The sequence below is a fragment of the Vanacampus margaritifer genome, chromosome 20 (assembly GCF_051991255.1).
Source record: "Vanacampus margaritifer isolate UIUO_Vmar chromosome 20, RoL_Vmar_1.0, whole genome shotgun sequence".
Lineage (NCBI taxonomy): Eukaryota > Metazoa > Chordata > Actinopteri > Syngnathiformes > Syngnathidae > Vanacampus > Vanacampus margaritifer.
In genome coordinates, this window is record NC_135451.1 from 13,040,204 (window position 1) to 13,058,164 (window position 17,961).

General features: G+C 39.4%; 2 protein-coding genes and 1 long non-coding RNA gene across 5 annotated transcripts in view; 1 reads left to right on the plus strand and 2 right to left on the minus strand.

Annotated features, from left to right (window-relative positions):
• Window positions 1-1,022: 1,022 nt before the first annotated feature.
• insig1 (insulin induced gene 1) lies at window positions 1,023-5,057 on the minus strand. Its single transcript, XM_077555203.1, has 5 exons — window positions 4,712-5,057; window positions 3,434-3,558; window positions 3,164-3,330; window positions 2,978-3,077; window positions 1,023-2,526 (listed from the first exon to the last, which is right to left on the minus strand). The coding sequence occupies exons 1-5, from the start codon at window positions 5,055-5,057 to the stop codon at window positions 2,497-2,499; spliced, it is 768 nt and encodes a 255-aa protein (XP_077411329.1). The 3' UTR covers window positions 1,023-2,496.
• Window positions 5,058-5,238: 181 nt separating this feature from the next.
• Window positions 5,239-17,961, plus strand: part of LOC144040760 (uncharacterized) — a 68,965-nt gene continuing 56,242 nt past the window's right edge. For all 3 annotated transcript variants that reach the window (XR_013289834.1, XR_013289835.1, XM_077555204.1), the window contains exons 1-2: window positions 5,239-6,273; window positions 16,322-16,480. Coding sequence is in view for 1 of the 3 variants with exons in the window: in XM_077555204.1 (XP_077411330.1) it covers window positions 16,391-16,480 (90 nt within the window). In the remaining 2 variants the exon portion in view is untranslated. The remainder of the gene's footprint in view (window positions 6,274-16,321; window positions 16,481-17,961) is intronic.
• On the minus strand, window positions 7,132-16,337 carry LOC144040762 (uncharacterized). The gene is made up of 2 exons (XR_013289841.1): window positions 10,691-16,337; window positions 7,132-10,251 (listed from the first exon to the last, which is right to left on the minus strand). It is a non-coding gene; the product is annotated as an uncharacterized LOC144040762 (long non-coding RNA).

A 17,961-nucleotide genomic window follows, 5' to 3' on the forward strand; every position in this document is an offset into this window, starting at 1 on the left:
AATGATGTGACCCTACGCGTGTATGTTTTTTTTTTACGGGTGGGATGACAACAATGCGCGTTATGTCATTTGCGTGCGCAAAGTCGGCGGGCCTCGCCCGGGAGGTCGCGGCCCAGTAAAGCGGTCACCCGAGCCGCCGCCCTCTCTCCCTGTGTGGCATCGTTCGCTGCCGGCTAAAATAGAGCCGGCGGGCCCCACCTCGGGCGCACCTGAGTTGTTTTGACCCCCCACACCCAGCTCTTGTGCACATGGCGCTCGTGCGTGTTCACTTTTTGCCGGGATGGATTTCGCGCGCGTGCGTGCGTCGTCATGAAATAACAAAAACACACATTTATATTGATCACATTTCGGTAGCTAAATATATAACGAACTAAAGCGAATATAATGATATATGAAATAAAATAATTACGTTTGAGAAGGTACGTATTGTAAATAAGTGAATTTTTTTTAAGTATAGGTAAATAAAGTGAATTATAGAAGATTAAGTAAAATTCAGAGGGAAGTACGTAAATCAAGTAGATAAGAGGATAAGTGCAGATGAGTAAAAGTAAACAGCTAAGTGAATAAGTGATTCAGCAATTTAACCCCCCATCTCACATAGTGACGTCAGCACTTTTACTTGTATTCCCAACGCTTGCCCAACATTTTAGATTGCGTCTGAAGCATGACTCATATATACAACAGGCGCCACATCTTTACAATCGTACCTCGCTGACGTCACACACACCGATTGTTTTTTTTTTTTTTTTTTTTTTAAAGCGTACTGGAGAGAATTTGCTGGTGTAATGTGAATGCATGATGTGCCTTTCCTCGTTTCTCCGCTAGGGGTCCACCATGACTGTGATAAGCGTCCAGGCCGAGCTGAAGATGAATGCTGCCACCTAGTGGTAACACGACATCACTACATGTGATTATTATTACCCCAAATTGTATTATGTAGCACGTTCGTGTTGTTTGATCTTAATATGTTGTATTTTCGACTTTCCCCCCCATCTTACATTCCATAATAAACACACCAGTCATCATTTCCACATGTATTTTTATTTCAGGTAATATTACAAAAAAGGCTAATAAGACAAAAGCACGAACGAGGCGCTTCATCACCTCCAAACCAAAGTAAAGCTTCTTCTTCCACCTCTTTCATTCCATAGGAGGAAAAAAAAAAAATCCTTCCGAAATGTGGCTGAATCCACTTTTGACACCGGATCAATTAAACATCCTGACCCGTGACATGTCGGAAATCGTAATAAATAAGAATGAATTGGCCTGCGCGTGTGCTCCGGATTGCACTTCACCTCTCACCCAGTTTTACATACTGACAGTAAGAACACCTGAATGTGTGTGTTTACAAGCCATAGTGTCCACACGATGCTTGATAATGACAAAAGCACAGTCTTCTATCTAGAATACTTCAATGCACGGGCAATCACAGATTGCAAAACTCATCTTCGGCCTCTTTCCCAAAACACTTAACAGATTTAACAGTTTATCTGTCGCCAAGGAATCGGTTCTTTGGATACTGGCTGGTTCCTGAAGTCTTGCCCTCCAATACAGACTCGTTTTTGGATTCGATTAACGCTGGCTAATTTATAATTTTTTTGCTCAAATCTGGTGTTGTGATTCTTTTCTGGGTTACATTTCCAGGATATTTTGCTAATGTGAGGCTACTTCCTGGTTTTCCGCACCAGCAAGTGTTTTGACGACTGGCTAAATATAAGGATTAGCCGATATGAACTCCAAAAGCTGTTGATGCTAAATTCTACATTAGCTAATATCTGACTTCCCTTTCAGGCACTAATTTGTGGGTTTTATTTCTCAACTCCTGTTTTGGTGATACTGGATAAAGACTGGAGGCTATTTCTCTAATACTTGGCTAATTGCTGGTGTCTACTGAGAATGACACTAGCTTGATTAGCTCTCCAACGTTAGCTTAATTTAATCTGAATTTTGAGGCAGTTTATTTTTTTTATTTTTAATACACTTGCGACCATCTTGTCAGTTTGTCGTCAATCCAAATGCGTTGCGGCCTCACACTTCAACAGCACTTGTCTCAAGTCCTGACGCTTAATTAGCTTTAAGCGCACGTAGAGAGCAACAGATTTTGCAGACGTGATGCTAGCTATTAACTAGCCAAATTGGCACTCCTGCATACATATCCTGTCGCTCCTCATTCCTCCGCGTAGTGTGGTAAAGTCACTTAGAAGAATAAAAGGCAAGCAAAAAAAAAAAGGTAGGAAACTCCCCCGAAAAAAGGTTTACATTTGTTGCATGCCAGGAAAAAAAAAAATCCAGAACGTTTCCCTTTAAAAGACCGTTGTCAAGTCAAAATCAGAAGGAGAAAAAAAAAACGACAAAAAGAATCAAAACACTGTCCTGTCGTTTTTCAAAGCTGTGGTGGGCGCGGGGCCTCTGCGAGGTCACATGGCACACTGGACCATCCCCCCCCCCCCCAAAAAAAACACCAAAGTTTTTTTTTGTCCTTTCCCGACGTTGCCTTCAGTCGCTGTGCGGCTTCTCGACACCCGCCTGTGGGAGGAAACGCCAACGTGTAAGAAAACGCTTAAATTGTCGATATATTATAACTTTATCATCCTAACAATACAATTTTTTTTTTTTTTTTTGCGCGACAAACCTTTAAATATTTACCAATTGCCCTGGCACACCTAGCTTTGGACGATGACTTGGCAGTAATTAAAACGAGTTAATTACATAATGAATAGCAAAACAACAAACTCCATTAGTGGATTATTTGTTTGATCAAAAAGTCCAAAATATGTCCTCATACATAACACGTTGAGTTACAGCCGTGTTCAAGTAAAATGATGTCTGAAAGCTGTAAACAAGCTGCCATATAAGGCGGTGCTGGTTACCGTAGCAACCCCTTGTAGCACAGCCCCATACACACTAACAAAAAAAAATAAACGACCCAATAAACTCGAGTTGTAAAACGGGCGCCACAATAGCCACCCGGACATACCATGGCCAGTTGGCGTCCGATGTTTCCCACGGTAACGCCGCCGGAGAAGAAAATACACGGCAGCCAGGAGCGCACGTACAGGAAGTCGGGAGACGTGTACCTGCAAGGGCGCACAAATTACAAACATCGTTTGAATGGCGAATTCGCTCAAAAAATGACCGCCGTCCGTATGATGTGTTTACATACTGATAGACGCCGTTGTAGACCAGCAGCTGAGTAAAAACGGTGGCGAGGAAGGCCGTGGTGACGCCCAAGCCGAAGCCGCTGCGTGAGCGGTCGAAGGTCCACCACAAACCCAGCGACAGGGCGGCGAGGGTGAGAGACAGCTGCACACTGTTGTCGATGTCCAGTTTCTGGTTTTGGTGCCAAGTTAGGGACAAAGTGACCAATGCGATATTTGCGCAACCTAGAAACGCTCCCTTGAGGTTACTGGAGGTCATTCATGGTGAAGGATACAACACTGGCGTGGTTGATGCCCACAAAAACGGCGATGCATCTCATGACGCTCGCCCATTCCCGCTTGAACTTGTGCGGTTCGCCAAGATGGCTGTCCAGGCACGGATACAGCAGGCCGACCACCGCTGCGGATGAGAAAAAGAAAAGAGGAACAACAGTTCATAAGATAAGCAAAAAAATATATAATTATGGAAGTGTTATTTGCTGAGTGTGCGCAGTCATGAAAAGAGGAAACTAGTTCATTGAAATTAACTTTAACTCATTCACTGCCATTGACGGCTATAAACGTCAGAAATCAATTTGAACTATATTAATAAAAAAAAATTCACACTTTTGTTAAGAGTATAAAAACCTAGATTTTTTTTATTGTACATTTAGAACAGGTATGAAATTTGTGATTATTCGCGAGTTAACTAGTGAAGTCATGCGATTAATTACAATAAACAGAATACCAGATTTATTTAGACAAGTGGGGCTGCATATAACATTTTATTGTCAAGAAATTTTAGTAAGTAAGTTACAATTGGAAATCAGATTTGGATGAAAAAAAATTATATGTTCAGGCCATACCACTCCACCCAGTCTTTAATTCTTCTTTTTTTTAACATATATATTATTTTTCCACATTGAGACAGTAGGCTGCTTAAAATTGGATTGGCAATAATGGTGAGGACTATAACTCGTTAGAAAACCACCTAAATTACATATTTTATAGCATGTTAACAAGCATGTGGACCTTGAAGAGTCACTTGACAGTTCGACTTCGTCTTTGAAAAGTAATAATTGATCAAACTAATTCACGCCTTTTAAACGAAAACGCCTAATGTTATCCACTTCCTGTCTCTTTCCCCTTCAAACAAAGCCTTTCCTTACAAAGCTCCGCCCCTCCAGTCACCCGTTATGACTCCAACCAATGAGCGCGCGGCTCGCCTCGTGTCCTGCTCGCGCCAGCCAATCGGAGCGCGAGGATATCTAAAGAACCACGATTTTTTTTTTAAAACTCCTTTTAACCCTTACTTGTCCGCACAACAAACATGATAAAAGTCCACCATAAAAAAGCCCGCGAGGTCGAGTTACATAATAGCCAACAAAGAAACGTTGCCATGTGATGAATCATAACTGCACGATTCCCCTCAAGTAACCCCCGCGCCCGACATGTTATCGCTTCGAAACTGTCGTAAACGTCAAGCACCGTTGACTAATAACGGACTTCCATTTTATCGTGAAAAACAAAAGCAGGTGTTTCAAAGGTAAGAGTTAATTTTCGGTCCGACTCACCTGCCCCGGTGCCGCAGCACGGTGGGATCCACCAGGCGGACGAGAACAAGGTACTCATCACCTCCTCCGGGAAGAGCGTGACGTTGCGTTGGATTTGCAGCAAGTTGAGCACCAGGGCGAGGATCACCCCCACGGCGAACAGCACAAGGCCGCGGCGGATCAAGTTAAACGTCCGGTGGCGGTGCAGCGAGCTGTAGGCGCTGCTCAGCACCGACGTGATGATGGACATCATTTCCACGCCTTTGGACGCCAACCAGTTGGTCGCAGACGACGTGGACGACGAGTGTTCGCGTTCCGACTGCGGCGCACGGGAGCAGCTCCAGTAGTGCTCCTCCAGGCTGGACATTTGGCACTAAAGACGAAAACGGTTCAGAATCAAAACAAAAGTCAAACACTCGGCAACAAAGTCGTGGCGTCACGATCGAGGTTTACCTTGATCTCTCGCACCAATCTCTCACCCGCCAGTCGGTTTCACCACTCCCGAGAGATTTTTTTTCCACCACAATTGAGTACTTTCTTCACATTATTGTCAGCACGCTAGCAAAGGAAAAAAAAAAGAGGGAGCTAAAATCACGTCGTGGCGCTTAACAGAAAAAAAAAACAGCTTCTCTCTCGATCAGACAACACAGACAGCTGTGTCGGGTGAGCCTCAGCGGCCTATCGGAGGTCGGCGTGTAATGTGACGTCACTTCACCCCACCTCCCCATCGTCACAACAACAGAAAGGGGCGGGGGAGAAGCGGAAGTCGATACGCCAGCAACAAACAAAACCTTCCTAAAAATGAGTTTATTTGATTTTATTCTAATTATTTATTCTAATTCTAAAACTTGATAACATTCAGCACAATTAAACCCACTAATTATTTAATATTAAAATTGATCATTATTTTTTTTAAAGAAGAAAATACAGTACAATGAACCCAAACGAATTCATTTCTTTTCCACACTGTAGAATTTGAATTGGAAAATAGATTTTGATTCAACGAAATGGTTTGATTACATTTTAAAATGTGAGCATGGGACAATTTACTTGGGCGAAATTGTTCATGCGACAGTCTGAACAGTCCTGGCTTTTCAGCCACAAATTTTGATCCACATCACAATTATCTTTACATGCAGCGCCTATTTCAGAAAACCGGTATTATCATTTGTGAAATAGCCATTTATATATATGTTGTCCACAAATAATACATTTGGCCAGTTTTAAAGTTGTACTACAAATAGACAAAATGTACACTTACCACTAGTGTAAAAAATAAATAAAAAAAATCCTCGCAGACCAACAAGCGCGTGTTATACACACTCACACACATACCTTTTATAGTCTAGCAACCTTTTGTAAACGAGGTCAGTGGCACGACATGGTGTCATGCTGCTGGAGTTCATGGGGAGGCGTGGTTTGCGTGTCAGTCTGCACATCAGCATTAATCATAGCAACAGGAGTAACGCACGAGTTCAACGGCCACGCAGGGAAACATGTTTTTGCAAGAAGATGGCACTTCTGTATGATAACAACAACAACTCTCCCCACAATCTGATAGCCTCAATTTACCTCAGTTTGAGGTAAGTTTTTTTTTTTTTTTTAACCCCTAGGCGTTATTGTGACCCGTTTTTGGCTTTTTGTTGGTTCTGACCAAGCCATTTCAAAATAAAATACAGCCCACGGGTAGCATTCGAACAATCTCAACAAAATATTTAGAATTGTTTTTATTTTTTTAATTCAAACCACGACTCTAGTAAATCGCCCTCAGGCGGATGGCTGAGTCCACAAATGCAAATACAACACTCTGATTTCTTTATCTTTTTGTTGTATTTTGCGTTTTGAGTCACAAATAAAGTTTACCATCCGGTTTGCCCATTAACATCAACCAGGATGTAACCTGCTCGCATAAGAACAATTGTTCTTTTTCTTAGCGATATTTCTGACCCAAATTTGTTGTCTCAGAGACTTAATAAAGACTACGATTTCCTCGAACTCGCATTCCGAAGTCGAAATGTTTCTCTAAGCTTGGAAGTGTGACTATATTTAGCCTAGCGCCTATTAGCATTCGACGATAGCGCCACGTCTGCTCTCAAAGGACCGCGCCTGCACAAGCCAGGGAACTTGTTTCATTCTCCCACTTTTGTAGTTGGAGTTGTAAACCGTGTCATCACTCCATTTTCGAGATAAATCTGCTCTTTTATTCCTTGTGGTACGCTCCCCCGAATGGGATTCTGGATGTTTTTTTTTTTTTTTGCGCTGCATACCCCAACCAGCTGAAGAAGGTATATTTAAATCACCAACTGAGGGGTGTAGTTAATCCATAACTTTTTGCGTGTCCAATAAACCAACTGGTGAGATGAGAAATGAACAGAGTTTCCTGCGCAGGATAATTCTTAAAGGAGATCTCCTGTTGCACCATTGAATCAAACTCCGACAAGTTCTGATCAACAATGCACACCCTCCTCTCGAAGGGCCAGCCTTTTATTACAATTCAGTCTCCAAGCAGAATATCTCTCCCTTCATGAATGAGCAAATGTGTTATACAGTTGAAGGACATGTCAAACAATAGAACTCTTAGTGCAGTTGCAGCTGTCTTCGTCTCTAGCCAAAATATGTATATTTTCAAGGCACTTTTCATATTCTTCTTCATAACAAAATCTCACTTTATCATTTGACCCAAAAGCACCAATGACCGTGACTAATGGAAAAGCAAAACAAGTTCTGTTCAAGACCACAATGTACGTGTACAAAATAAAACAAGAAATTCTGGACCAATCAGTGTATAGCAAAATCAAGGGCGAAAATATGTTTTCGTACAAAGTGATGAGAAGGAACTTTTCTAGACTAAATAATATGGTCCCAGCTTTAACCCAGAACATACGAGGTCAACATCATGTGCCCTGCTCAGGACACAAGACACTTTGACAAACTTAAAATGAAGAATTAAATGTTCATGATCAGTAACAATAATCGATATATGAAAATAGGTATTAAAATGTTATAATATCCTTCAGTCCCCCTTTTGGGCTTACGTAAACACTAAGCCCAATAACTAAATATTTAAACATTTTACACAAAGATTCCAGCGGGATCTACATCGGATGTTGCAGCAGGCCGGGCTGAGGAAGTAACAGACTCCATCATCATGTAAGAAGACTTATTTCGTACGTCCTGTTTTTCAATTGCGGCAGAAATAATTTTCTCGCAAAGGGAACGAATACAGGGTATACAACAACATCCGCATATTGTTATTAGAGCCGTAAATACAGCAATTGATATCAAAATTGTGGAAATTAAGGTTTTGTAGCGGCCAAATACAGTCATCCAATTATCCCATAGCGAAGTGTCTATACCCGAGTGTTCATTCATCTTTCTATTAAGTGTCCGGAGTCCCTTAATTGCCATAGTTAAAGTACCATCCGGTGCGGTATTATTAGGAATGAAGGTACAACATTGATCTGCGAACATTGAGCAAACTCCCCCTTTTTCTGCCAATAGCATATCAAGTGCAATTCGGTTCTGAAAAGCCATCAAAGATGTGGCAGCCAATTGGCCATGTACAGCTTCAAATCCAGATTGAGTCCAATTTCCTAGTCTTTGTACATTGTAATGCACATAATTAATTCTGTCTACATTTTTGTTAATGGTACACCACCAACAAATTAGGGATTCAAATCCTGAAGTTATTTGATTAGTCAATTTGTATTCATTTGGCACACCTCTCGGCACTCCAATTGCATCAATGTAGGTGGGGACATTTTCCTGTTGCCAAGAAGATCGTTTAATTCTATGGAAAGGAGGAGAAGATTGTGGTTCCCAAGTGTCAATCATTTGTAAAAGGTTATCAACCGAGGTGGGAAAAAGTTGTACTGGCAGAAGAAGGGTGATGAGAGCACAATATCCTTTGCCATCCCAAGGCAACTTGTCAAATATCTGATTATGCCCACACCACCACCAAATGTCAGCCCTTGATTGCGGCTTGAATTTTTGACCCACATTTATTATTGTAGTGCAGTGTGAAATGTGATCTAGTTCTCCCAATTGTTCTCCGGTACCTGTCATTTTAATACATGAAAAATTACCATCTGCAATTTCCTTTGAAAATATTGGTTTAGTTGTCTGCAAATTCACTAGTGGATATATCTTATCCCATTGAGAGCATTTGGCATTTGGGGCAGTTTTATTCATAATTTCCATTATACATTGTTCCTCGATTTTAGCCGGGATTACTCTCAATAAAGGTCGTGGTCCCACACATACTACACACTCCTTACCAGAGGCGTGTGCTGCCTCGTGTGCTAGCAATAGCCAATTGTTGCTGCTTTTGGATACTCCTGTAGTAACCCTAAACCATTCAATTACACTATCAATCGGTACACTTACAGCTTTTATCCCATTCTCCATTGAGTATTTAGTCATTTTTGGTTGGTCTAGCTTACTCATAGTCTTATTTACACAGATTAGAATAGGAAAACGTGGGTCAACGCCGTGGGACCATGCCCATAACAGTAATCCAAAACAGGAGGTGTTGTATAGAGTTACATTAGCTGGTCGTATATTCCCGTCGGGAATGGAAAAGGTTAATTCTAGTTGACCTCCCATTTTACGCAGTGTTGTCCTTTTAGAAAAGAAAACAGCCTCCTTGCTTTTTCCCGGTGGCCAATATTGTCCACTTTGGGTGGTTATAAAAGTACCCCAATCTAGTTGCGCAACATTTCCTGTCAAATACCACCAATATTTCACCCATATTCCTCCCCTTGTCTCTTCCCATCCTCTAAATCCTTTTAATGACGTAATGGGAATTTTGACAGAGGTGTTTGTGTTTGTGGCAACTGTCACCGTGACTGAGTCATCATACGTTTTGGATATAACCCAGGGAATGTGTGGAGAGTTCATGTCTCGCTTAGCCCGAATTTTTGTGGTTGCGTTTACAGATGTGGTTAGGGGATCCCAAAAACACAAAATTGGCATAACAGTCAGTATAAGAAAGAGTGTCGTGATGCAGACGCAATTGAAGACGCATTGTCTCTTCGAAGTAGCCATCTTGTGATTTTTTCTTTTTTTTTTTTTTTAAACAGTCATCACTTTCTTTATTTTCTTGTGTGGATGGTGCACTCAGGTTCCTTGAGCAGCATCAGCAGAAGGTTGAACAGAGCCTTTTTGTGAAGAGGGTCCTTCTGCCTCTCTCCAACTGCCAGGGGTGCAAAAATCGGTCACCGGGATTTTATCTTCCCAAGTTGTGACTCATTCTTTGTGGAATGCCCTGGAAAAAGGGACACATTCCTCCTGTTTCCATTCGAAAGACGTCCTCAGCGAAACTCAATCTTCATGTAGTAATTCCTCAGCTCGTTAGCTGACACTGGAAGCAGTTGAATGGCCTCTCGGCTGGCACGTCTGGTCACTGGAGCAGCTGGCTGGTCTCTCTGTTGATTCCCGGTGGTGGCTGGCTCCTGAAGGTGGGGGTTGAGTAGAAGGCGGACCTCCGGCTGGTCTAATAGGCAAGATGTGGAACCAGGTGCCCCGTGGACTGGACTAGATTGACCTTTTCATCACCTTATCTGGGTGCAAAATATTTTCATTTAGTCACTAATAAACATTTATTCACATCCCTTCTTTTTGAAAGAGCATTTTGGTAGTGTTATTAGTTAGGGGTTAGTAAATGTTAGTAAAGTTCTGTAGGCCTCTCCTGTGGGAAAAAATTCTGTTTGTTGTGACATTTAATTAGGATCCAGCCTTTGGCTGACTTTAATGACCTGAGCACATTCTTAAATGCAAAAAATGAAAATCTTTAGCCAGTTCAAATCTGACGAGGCCAATTTTGTTTACAGAATGTAATAATTATTGGAATGTTTTATAATATTTATTGTTATAGATATAGCATGGATGTGCTTCCAGCCATTAAATAAATGCAACTTTCGTCAACAAATAAAATCAAAAAATAACATCTAACCCCAGGGCCCCAAGGGAAAAATAGAAATAGAAATGGAACATATTCACCTTATTTTCGCCGTCCCTGCCAAAACTTACTCCTTCTCCATGGTCAAGGAAATCCCCAATTGTCCTCCTGTAAAATTCATTCTCACGGACTATCTATAATTATCGCATTAAGACTAACTTTTAATTTTAAATTTATTTATTTAACATGGACTGTTTGTGTCCTTCGCGACGATATACCCAGACCAACCAATAATTCCCCCATCTGAAAAAAAAAAAAAATCGCTTTAGAGACTCTTTCAGACTAATATATAAAGTTTTGCAGTAAATAAATTTTGCTTGCTTTTTGTTTAGAAAGAGGGGAAAATTTTACATTTAACCAGCAAATTCGACAATGCGTCCCAAGCAACTATTTAAATTTCAAAAGAGAATTCGGGAAAACACTAGAAGACCAAACTTAAAAAAGTAAAATATAATAATTAAGATTGAAATAAATTGTATCTTATCTGTATTCATATTAGCTGTTTCAATTTCTGAAACCAGACGAAATTTACCTGTATTATCTTTTGTACTATAAAAATATTGTAGCTTATGCCAATGAATTTTACAAAGAATCTCAGTTTTCAGCCAATTCATCAATTATTATTAATACATAAAGTTGCCCTTAGTTTTAATGTTACCATTAAGCTTGCTAGTCCCCCTTTTTGATGTTTGTCCAAAAAGCTGACTGTTTCAAAATAGACAGAGATAAACAAATCAGATCAAATCAAAATAGACATCAAACGTTTTTAAAATGTAATAAATCTGTGTGTATATAGTGTTGTCAATCAGTTCATTATATTTACGAAATGTTTTACTGTAGATGTTATCACCTTATATCTGTCAAAAATAGAGTGCAGTGTAAACAGTCAGTATCACATCATATGGCCCGGTATCACTAATTCAAGGAAAGCATTGTTTGTGGGGTTGAGTCACCATCGTAGTGGACAGTTCTGGACGCAGGAATGCTTTAAGGACGCTTGTGCAGAGCATATGGAGCAGTTTTTCATAGGACAGTTCGTGCGGAGCATTGTGTGCATTGGGCAGTGGAGCAGTTTTTCTTTTATCACATTTGTATATGATGGCACAGTCATTGTTGCAACAGGTGGCGCCAGGAACCTCCCCTCTCCATCAGGTATTGGCAGGATGTTTTGTGATGATGGCTGCATCACGCCCCTCTGATGGTGTTGGCAGTTGCAGTTTCTTTGTGGGTGGGGGTTTTTAAAGAGGTCTGTGTCCCGCCAGTTGACTTTGTTCCGAAATAATGACCCTTGACCAATAATCCTCACTCGACTGAAAACATTAAAATCTGCCCCAACAGTATTTAGGTTATAACATGTCAGTAAATATTAAAACCAAAACTTCCTTTATTAAAAAAAATTAATAAAAAATAAAAAAATAATAAAAAATAATAATAATTAAAACAATGAAAGTTTACAATTTAAAATAATTGCTAATTATATGTCAAAAATTGTTATGGTTTACAATATTTAATTTAATATGTTTTGCATACCTTCATAAATAATACTTAGGATAAAATAGGACAGATATACTCTAACAATTTACAAATATAGTTAATTAATAAGTGTGTAGTTTTCAATTAATGTTTTCTCAATGGAGGCCGCAGCCCGTAAAGTCAGCCTTTGGTCAAACGTCAAAGCAGGAATGATTTTTAATTACATAGCACCTCAAATTATGTCAAAAATGTGTTTCTTCCAGATAGCTTCCCCAGTCTGTTTGTAATGAGACTTCAAATGTCGAATTCAAAGGTTAAATATATTCAGGAGAGATTAAAATTACTTTCTATTTATAAACGTCGGAGAAAAAAATAAATAAAAAACTCCTTTTAAATTATAATTAACACATTACTTCATCCCCAGGACCGGAACATGGCACTTTGGTGCGACCCCAATTGTCCTTAATGGGTGTGTCTCCTGATTCTGAAAAGATATTTAAAATTTATTAAACAATGTTCTCGCGCACAAACAAAATCATAAGGGAAAAAACAATCATCTATATAAGAATTATTCCACATTAATTGCCATCCAAGTTATTTGTTTTTAGTTATTATTATTATTATTAAAATAAGAGTAGAGACTAAACTATTTAATCTAAAACAATCACACAATTAACATTACCTTTTATAAAAACATTTTATTTGACCTCATTACAAAGATTGATGGCTGTTGGCATTTTTTAACCCGAGAAAGGGAATGAGTCATAGCAACTACAATCAGTCAAAGCCACCCATGCTCTACAAGCATAAGACATGCATCTAAATTTTATAATATCTTAAAACTATACCTCTCTATGTTATTTGTGTATTAATATTCGTTCGTTTTATAGCAAACATAATTTTTAAATATGACGTATTTGCACTCTTGAAGCCAGTTTAAGTATTCAACATTAGTGCTTAAGAAATTTATGTAAGGGGCTTATAAAATCAGTTACGGCAACAATTTATATAATGTCGTTCAATTATTTAACGCAGACAATTGCGGGTTTTAGCGTTAGAAGTTTTATTAGTAATTTTACCGTCTAATTAATTTATCCCGTTTAGCGCTTATTAAACGGCTTAATTTGTTTTATTACATAAATTTGTATTATACAGTTATTTTATTTGCAAAGCAACATTTCAGTATTCATCATTTTTTCAATACACTTTTCTTAAAGATACGTCCGGGACTCTCCTCTATATAAAATTACATACACTCATAACATTATTAACGGGCGGTCGCCGTGTACGCACATTCAAAGTTAAATTGCCGTCATTAAAACCATCGAACAAATGCCATATCTTATTAGAATAAACTAACCTTTTTCACAATATAATCAAGTCCCGTCGTTCAATATTAATTACATTTTAAGTCATTATTTAAACGGTATGATTAATCCGGAAGCTTTAATTCCGACTAGCGGAAGTCATATCAGGTCAAATCATTTAGTCTTATATCATTATTTAGTTATATAAATGGTTATAACTTCACAAAAATACCTAAAGCTAGTATTCTAGCATTATTCATTATTTTGTCAACAAGCTTTCGATCATTTCTGGCTTTTCTTCCACTCGAAGAAATTACAGATGTGTGTTGCACCAGCTCATCTAGTTCGTGACGTTTTTTCACACATGCAAGTTCAACGTTCTTCATCAAAGAGATTAGACACACTGCAGATTGTAATGACGGAAAATAACCTTTTCTACAGCCGTCTTGCATCCAGTCGCAAAGTTCTTTTTTTGTTTCTCGTTTAGCCTTTGTAGGTAAAATCCCTATAGCCACAGCGCATGCGTTCCCAATTTGTTTATCCAGCGTCATCCCATCTAAACTCAACGGAATCCCATTCGGGTCAAACCACTGTGTTTTGAGTTCAAATAGAGTGTCCATGTTTCGTCTTAATTATTAACTCAGGTATTTTATAGCTTATTGATTTGTATTATATTATATTATATTGTAAATTATCATAGTTCAGTTGTATTAATATTTAAATGAAGTGACGTCTCACTTATAACAGAATTAATCAACTGTTCTCGTCGCGGTCCCTTTAAGATTTTACCGTAACGTTAGAGTTTCTTCACCGATCAGACGGCATACACACAACGGACAGACAAGACATGTCGTTTTGTACGACATATCAACACATAAATATCCGGATGTCAACTGCGCTACCCCAGCTTCAACAGTTTCTTTGTCTTTGAATTTTAATCACGAATATTCAATAGACCTATTGGCTTGATCTAAAGCGTCGTATCAAATATGCTTTAGTCAGCCCGACTTACACGAGTTGAGTCAATACATCTTATCTCTTATATCTTGTCTAAAAATGTCAATATCCAATTATTCATAGACCTATCGATTAATCTTAAAACGGCGTATTAAGTCCGTTTTATGTCAATCTGACTTCCATAAGTTGAGTCTTTTGTCCCTAGAAAATGAAGCAGTCGATCCTCCCGCAGCTTTAATCGGCAACACTTATTCAAGGATCTTCGTTATCTAATTACCCAAGAATCTATTACTCATAAAAACAAAGTGTTTGTCTCTCCCGCGCATCAGGCAGGGATCAAGACAAAGATGCTTTTTGAGCCGACTTCTCTCAACTTAAATATGTATGGACGTAAAACCAATGCCCATACATCTACCGCTTGGTTACAACAATAATGTTTCCCCAGCTGATTTACTCTCAACTTCAACAACTTACTTATATCTTAACCTCATATACGCAGACTTCAAATCAATTATCTACGTATCTATCGTCTGTAAAAACCAAATTGTAAAGACAAAATGTTTCCCAGACTGACTTACGAGCGATCGCTATTCAATTCAATGTGCACCACAAATATGTATACTTCAAATACCGTAGGAAATTCCATAGAACCAAACAACTTAAACTTCTACCTCTGCTCACACAAATCTCACCCTTGATTTGGTTATCTTACAAGAACGCATGGCGGCCGGAGCGCTCCTAGACAGAAAGAATTCCTCAAACGTGGATAAGATCTCCACTTACCTCAATTAATATGGCGCCAGGAATTCAAACCGTCCGCGAACGCAACAACCGTCAAACGCCTTGCCGTCGGAGGGTCACCAACTGAAGAAGGTATATTTAAATCACCAACTGAGGGGTGTAGTTAATCCATAACTTTTTGCGTGTCCAATAAACCAACTGGTGAGATGAGAAATGAACAGAGTTTCCTGCGCAGGATAATTCTTAAAGGAGATCTCCTGTTGCACCATTGAATCAAACTCCGACAAGTTCTGATCAACAATGCACACCCTCCTCTCGAAGGGCCAGCCTTTTATTACAATTCAGTCTCCAAGCAGAATATCTCTCCCTTCATGAATGAGCAAATGTGTTATACAGTTGAAGGACATGTCAAACAATAGAACTCTTAGTGCAGTTGCAGCTGTCTTCGTCTCTAGCCAAAATATGTATATTTTCAAGGCACTTTTCATATTCTTCTTCATAACAAAATCTCACTTTATCATTTGACCCAAAAGCACCAATGACCGTGACTAATGGAAAAGCAAAACAAGTTCTGTTCAAGACCACAATGTACGTGTACAAAATAAAACAAGAAATTCTGGACCAATCAGTGTATAGCAAAATCAAGGGCGAAAATATGTTTTCGTACAAAGTGATGAGAAGGAACTTTTCTAGACTAAATAATATGGTCCCAGCTTTAACCCAGAACATACGAGGTCAACATCATGTGCCCTGCTCAGGACACAAGACACTTTGACAAACTTAAAATGAAGAATTAAATGTTCATGATCAGTAACAATAATCGATATATGAAAATAGGTATTAAAATGTTATAATATCCTTCACAGCCCAGAGTGTCATTTCATTCCAGCGCTTTAGATTTGTTCCAGGCCAAACAGAATGGCTTTTCTTAGAAAGAGGTGAAATTTAAATGTCACAGTTTTGTGCTGCTTGAAAAAGTGTAGAGAAGGTCACAATAGTTTGCCTTCTATTCTTAGAGTTGTGCGGCTTGAATATACAGATCTTTTGACCAAGTAAACCGGTTTATTTTCAGCTCTTATTCCTTTTAATAAAAATTTTTTTAAAAAAAACTTGGCCTCACTCCCAGACACACTCTATCCACTTTTCTTGCCAGTCTTCCATATCAGTCATATTTCATTTTTTTTCTCATTTCAGCTGTCCGCGTGCTCGCTCCGATAATTCACTGGAGCCTGTGCACTTCACAAAAGGTGGAAAAAGTGGTGCATGGCAAAAGAAAAGCTTCATATGACTGCTACTACAACACCGAGGCAGAAATCCAACCTTAATATGTTTTTCCGCCTCAGGACTGAAAGGGTAAGTGTTCCCCCAAAGAATATGTTTCTCTTCCTCTCATTCTTGGCAATACTGAGAAATTGCTTCTCAGTCAGTGCTTGAGCATGTACAGCATGTGTGAAGTGTGTCAATGTACTTTAATGACCTCACAACCAAGCAAACTATTGTGCGGATTTCCTATTTTGCGCTGAACTGATGTCAATTACCTCAGGGTTTTACGTGTGCAGCTCATTCCACCAAAATCACATCTGAAAATGCTGCATTTAAAGAAAAACCCGCATCAAAATATATGCGACATACAGGCCAGACCTTTTGTGATGCTAACCGTTGTTTTTCCTCCAAAGTTAGGCAAGGATTCATCCGCCAAATATTTGCTCATGTTTCAAAGGTCAGACCTTAAGTCAGCAAAAGTTTATTCCTTATAAGAGCGAAAATGGTTGGAACCCTGTCAACTAAGCCGGCTAATGCCGCGTTGTAATTAGCGTAAAAATGCTACACATTTAGCATGTGGCTCCTAGGAAGGGTTGCTCAAGAAGAAGGAGAAAAGTCAGGAAGCCGCCACGCTTCAAATGAGCAGCGCGTCGAGCTTGGCGAAGATTAGCGGGGGATTGAGACGTCGCTAACATGGGGGGGGGGGGGGGGGGGGCTGCCGGAGAAGCTTTGCTAAATTGAGCTATCAAAGTCATTTTTATTCCCTCTCAACCTCAACGCTGCGAGTAAACCGCGGGGGGAAAAAAACAAAAACATCCTAATCCGTATTGAAGCGTAGTGGATTACTCGAGTAAACATCTTAGTTCGCTCAGGTGTCAAGATGATCCGTCCTTTGGCTACATACAGTAAGCGCTAAGCTAGCTAGCTTGTTTCCGACCCAAATAATTGACTAATGATGAGTCATATTTTACCACATCGCCTTCTCAATTGTACGTTTATGCTTGTTAGCTGTTAAACTGCTAAATTCATTGTTTTATTCGACACATAGAATGGCTAAAGCGTCCATATCATTAGCTTGCTAGTTTCAAAAATGTTGAGTAAATAGACAGATGACATCACCATATATAACATTTCATTATAGTTTGGCATAACACAGCTGGTGTGAAGTTTAACTTTAGCAGCAGCTGTTTATCTTATCGTGCGCATTGTAAACTCCTGAAAGCTCCCGTCTAGAGTTCCGACCAATGACAAACGTCAAGCTGCTCGTTTCTCAGAGTATCTGATGCATTAAGAAATTATTATATATTTTTTTATTCTTTAATAATTCAATTGTAACAATGCTACATTTTTGTTTACAGGCACCTTTTATGACTTCCGATGTCACCATGTATTGCTGTGGAAAAATAGAGCAAAAACTGCACGTCAAAAGTTGAAAAGAGTTGTTGTTGTTTGAGTGAACCGTTGCATAAGCTGCATTGAAAGAGAGCGCAGGTGATATGACAGCAATGTTTATGTAGCTTGTGTACACAAAGGCTCTATTCTATTCGAGTTTATAAAACACTGTAAAGGAA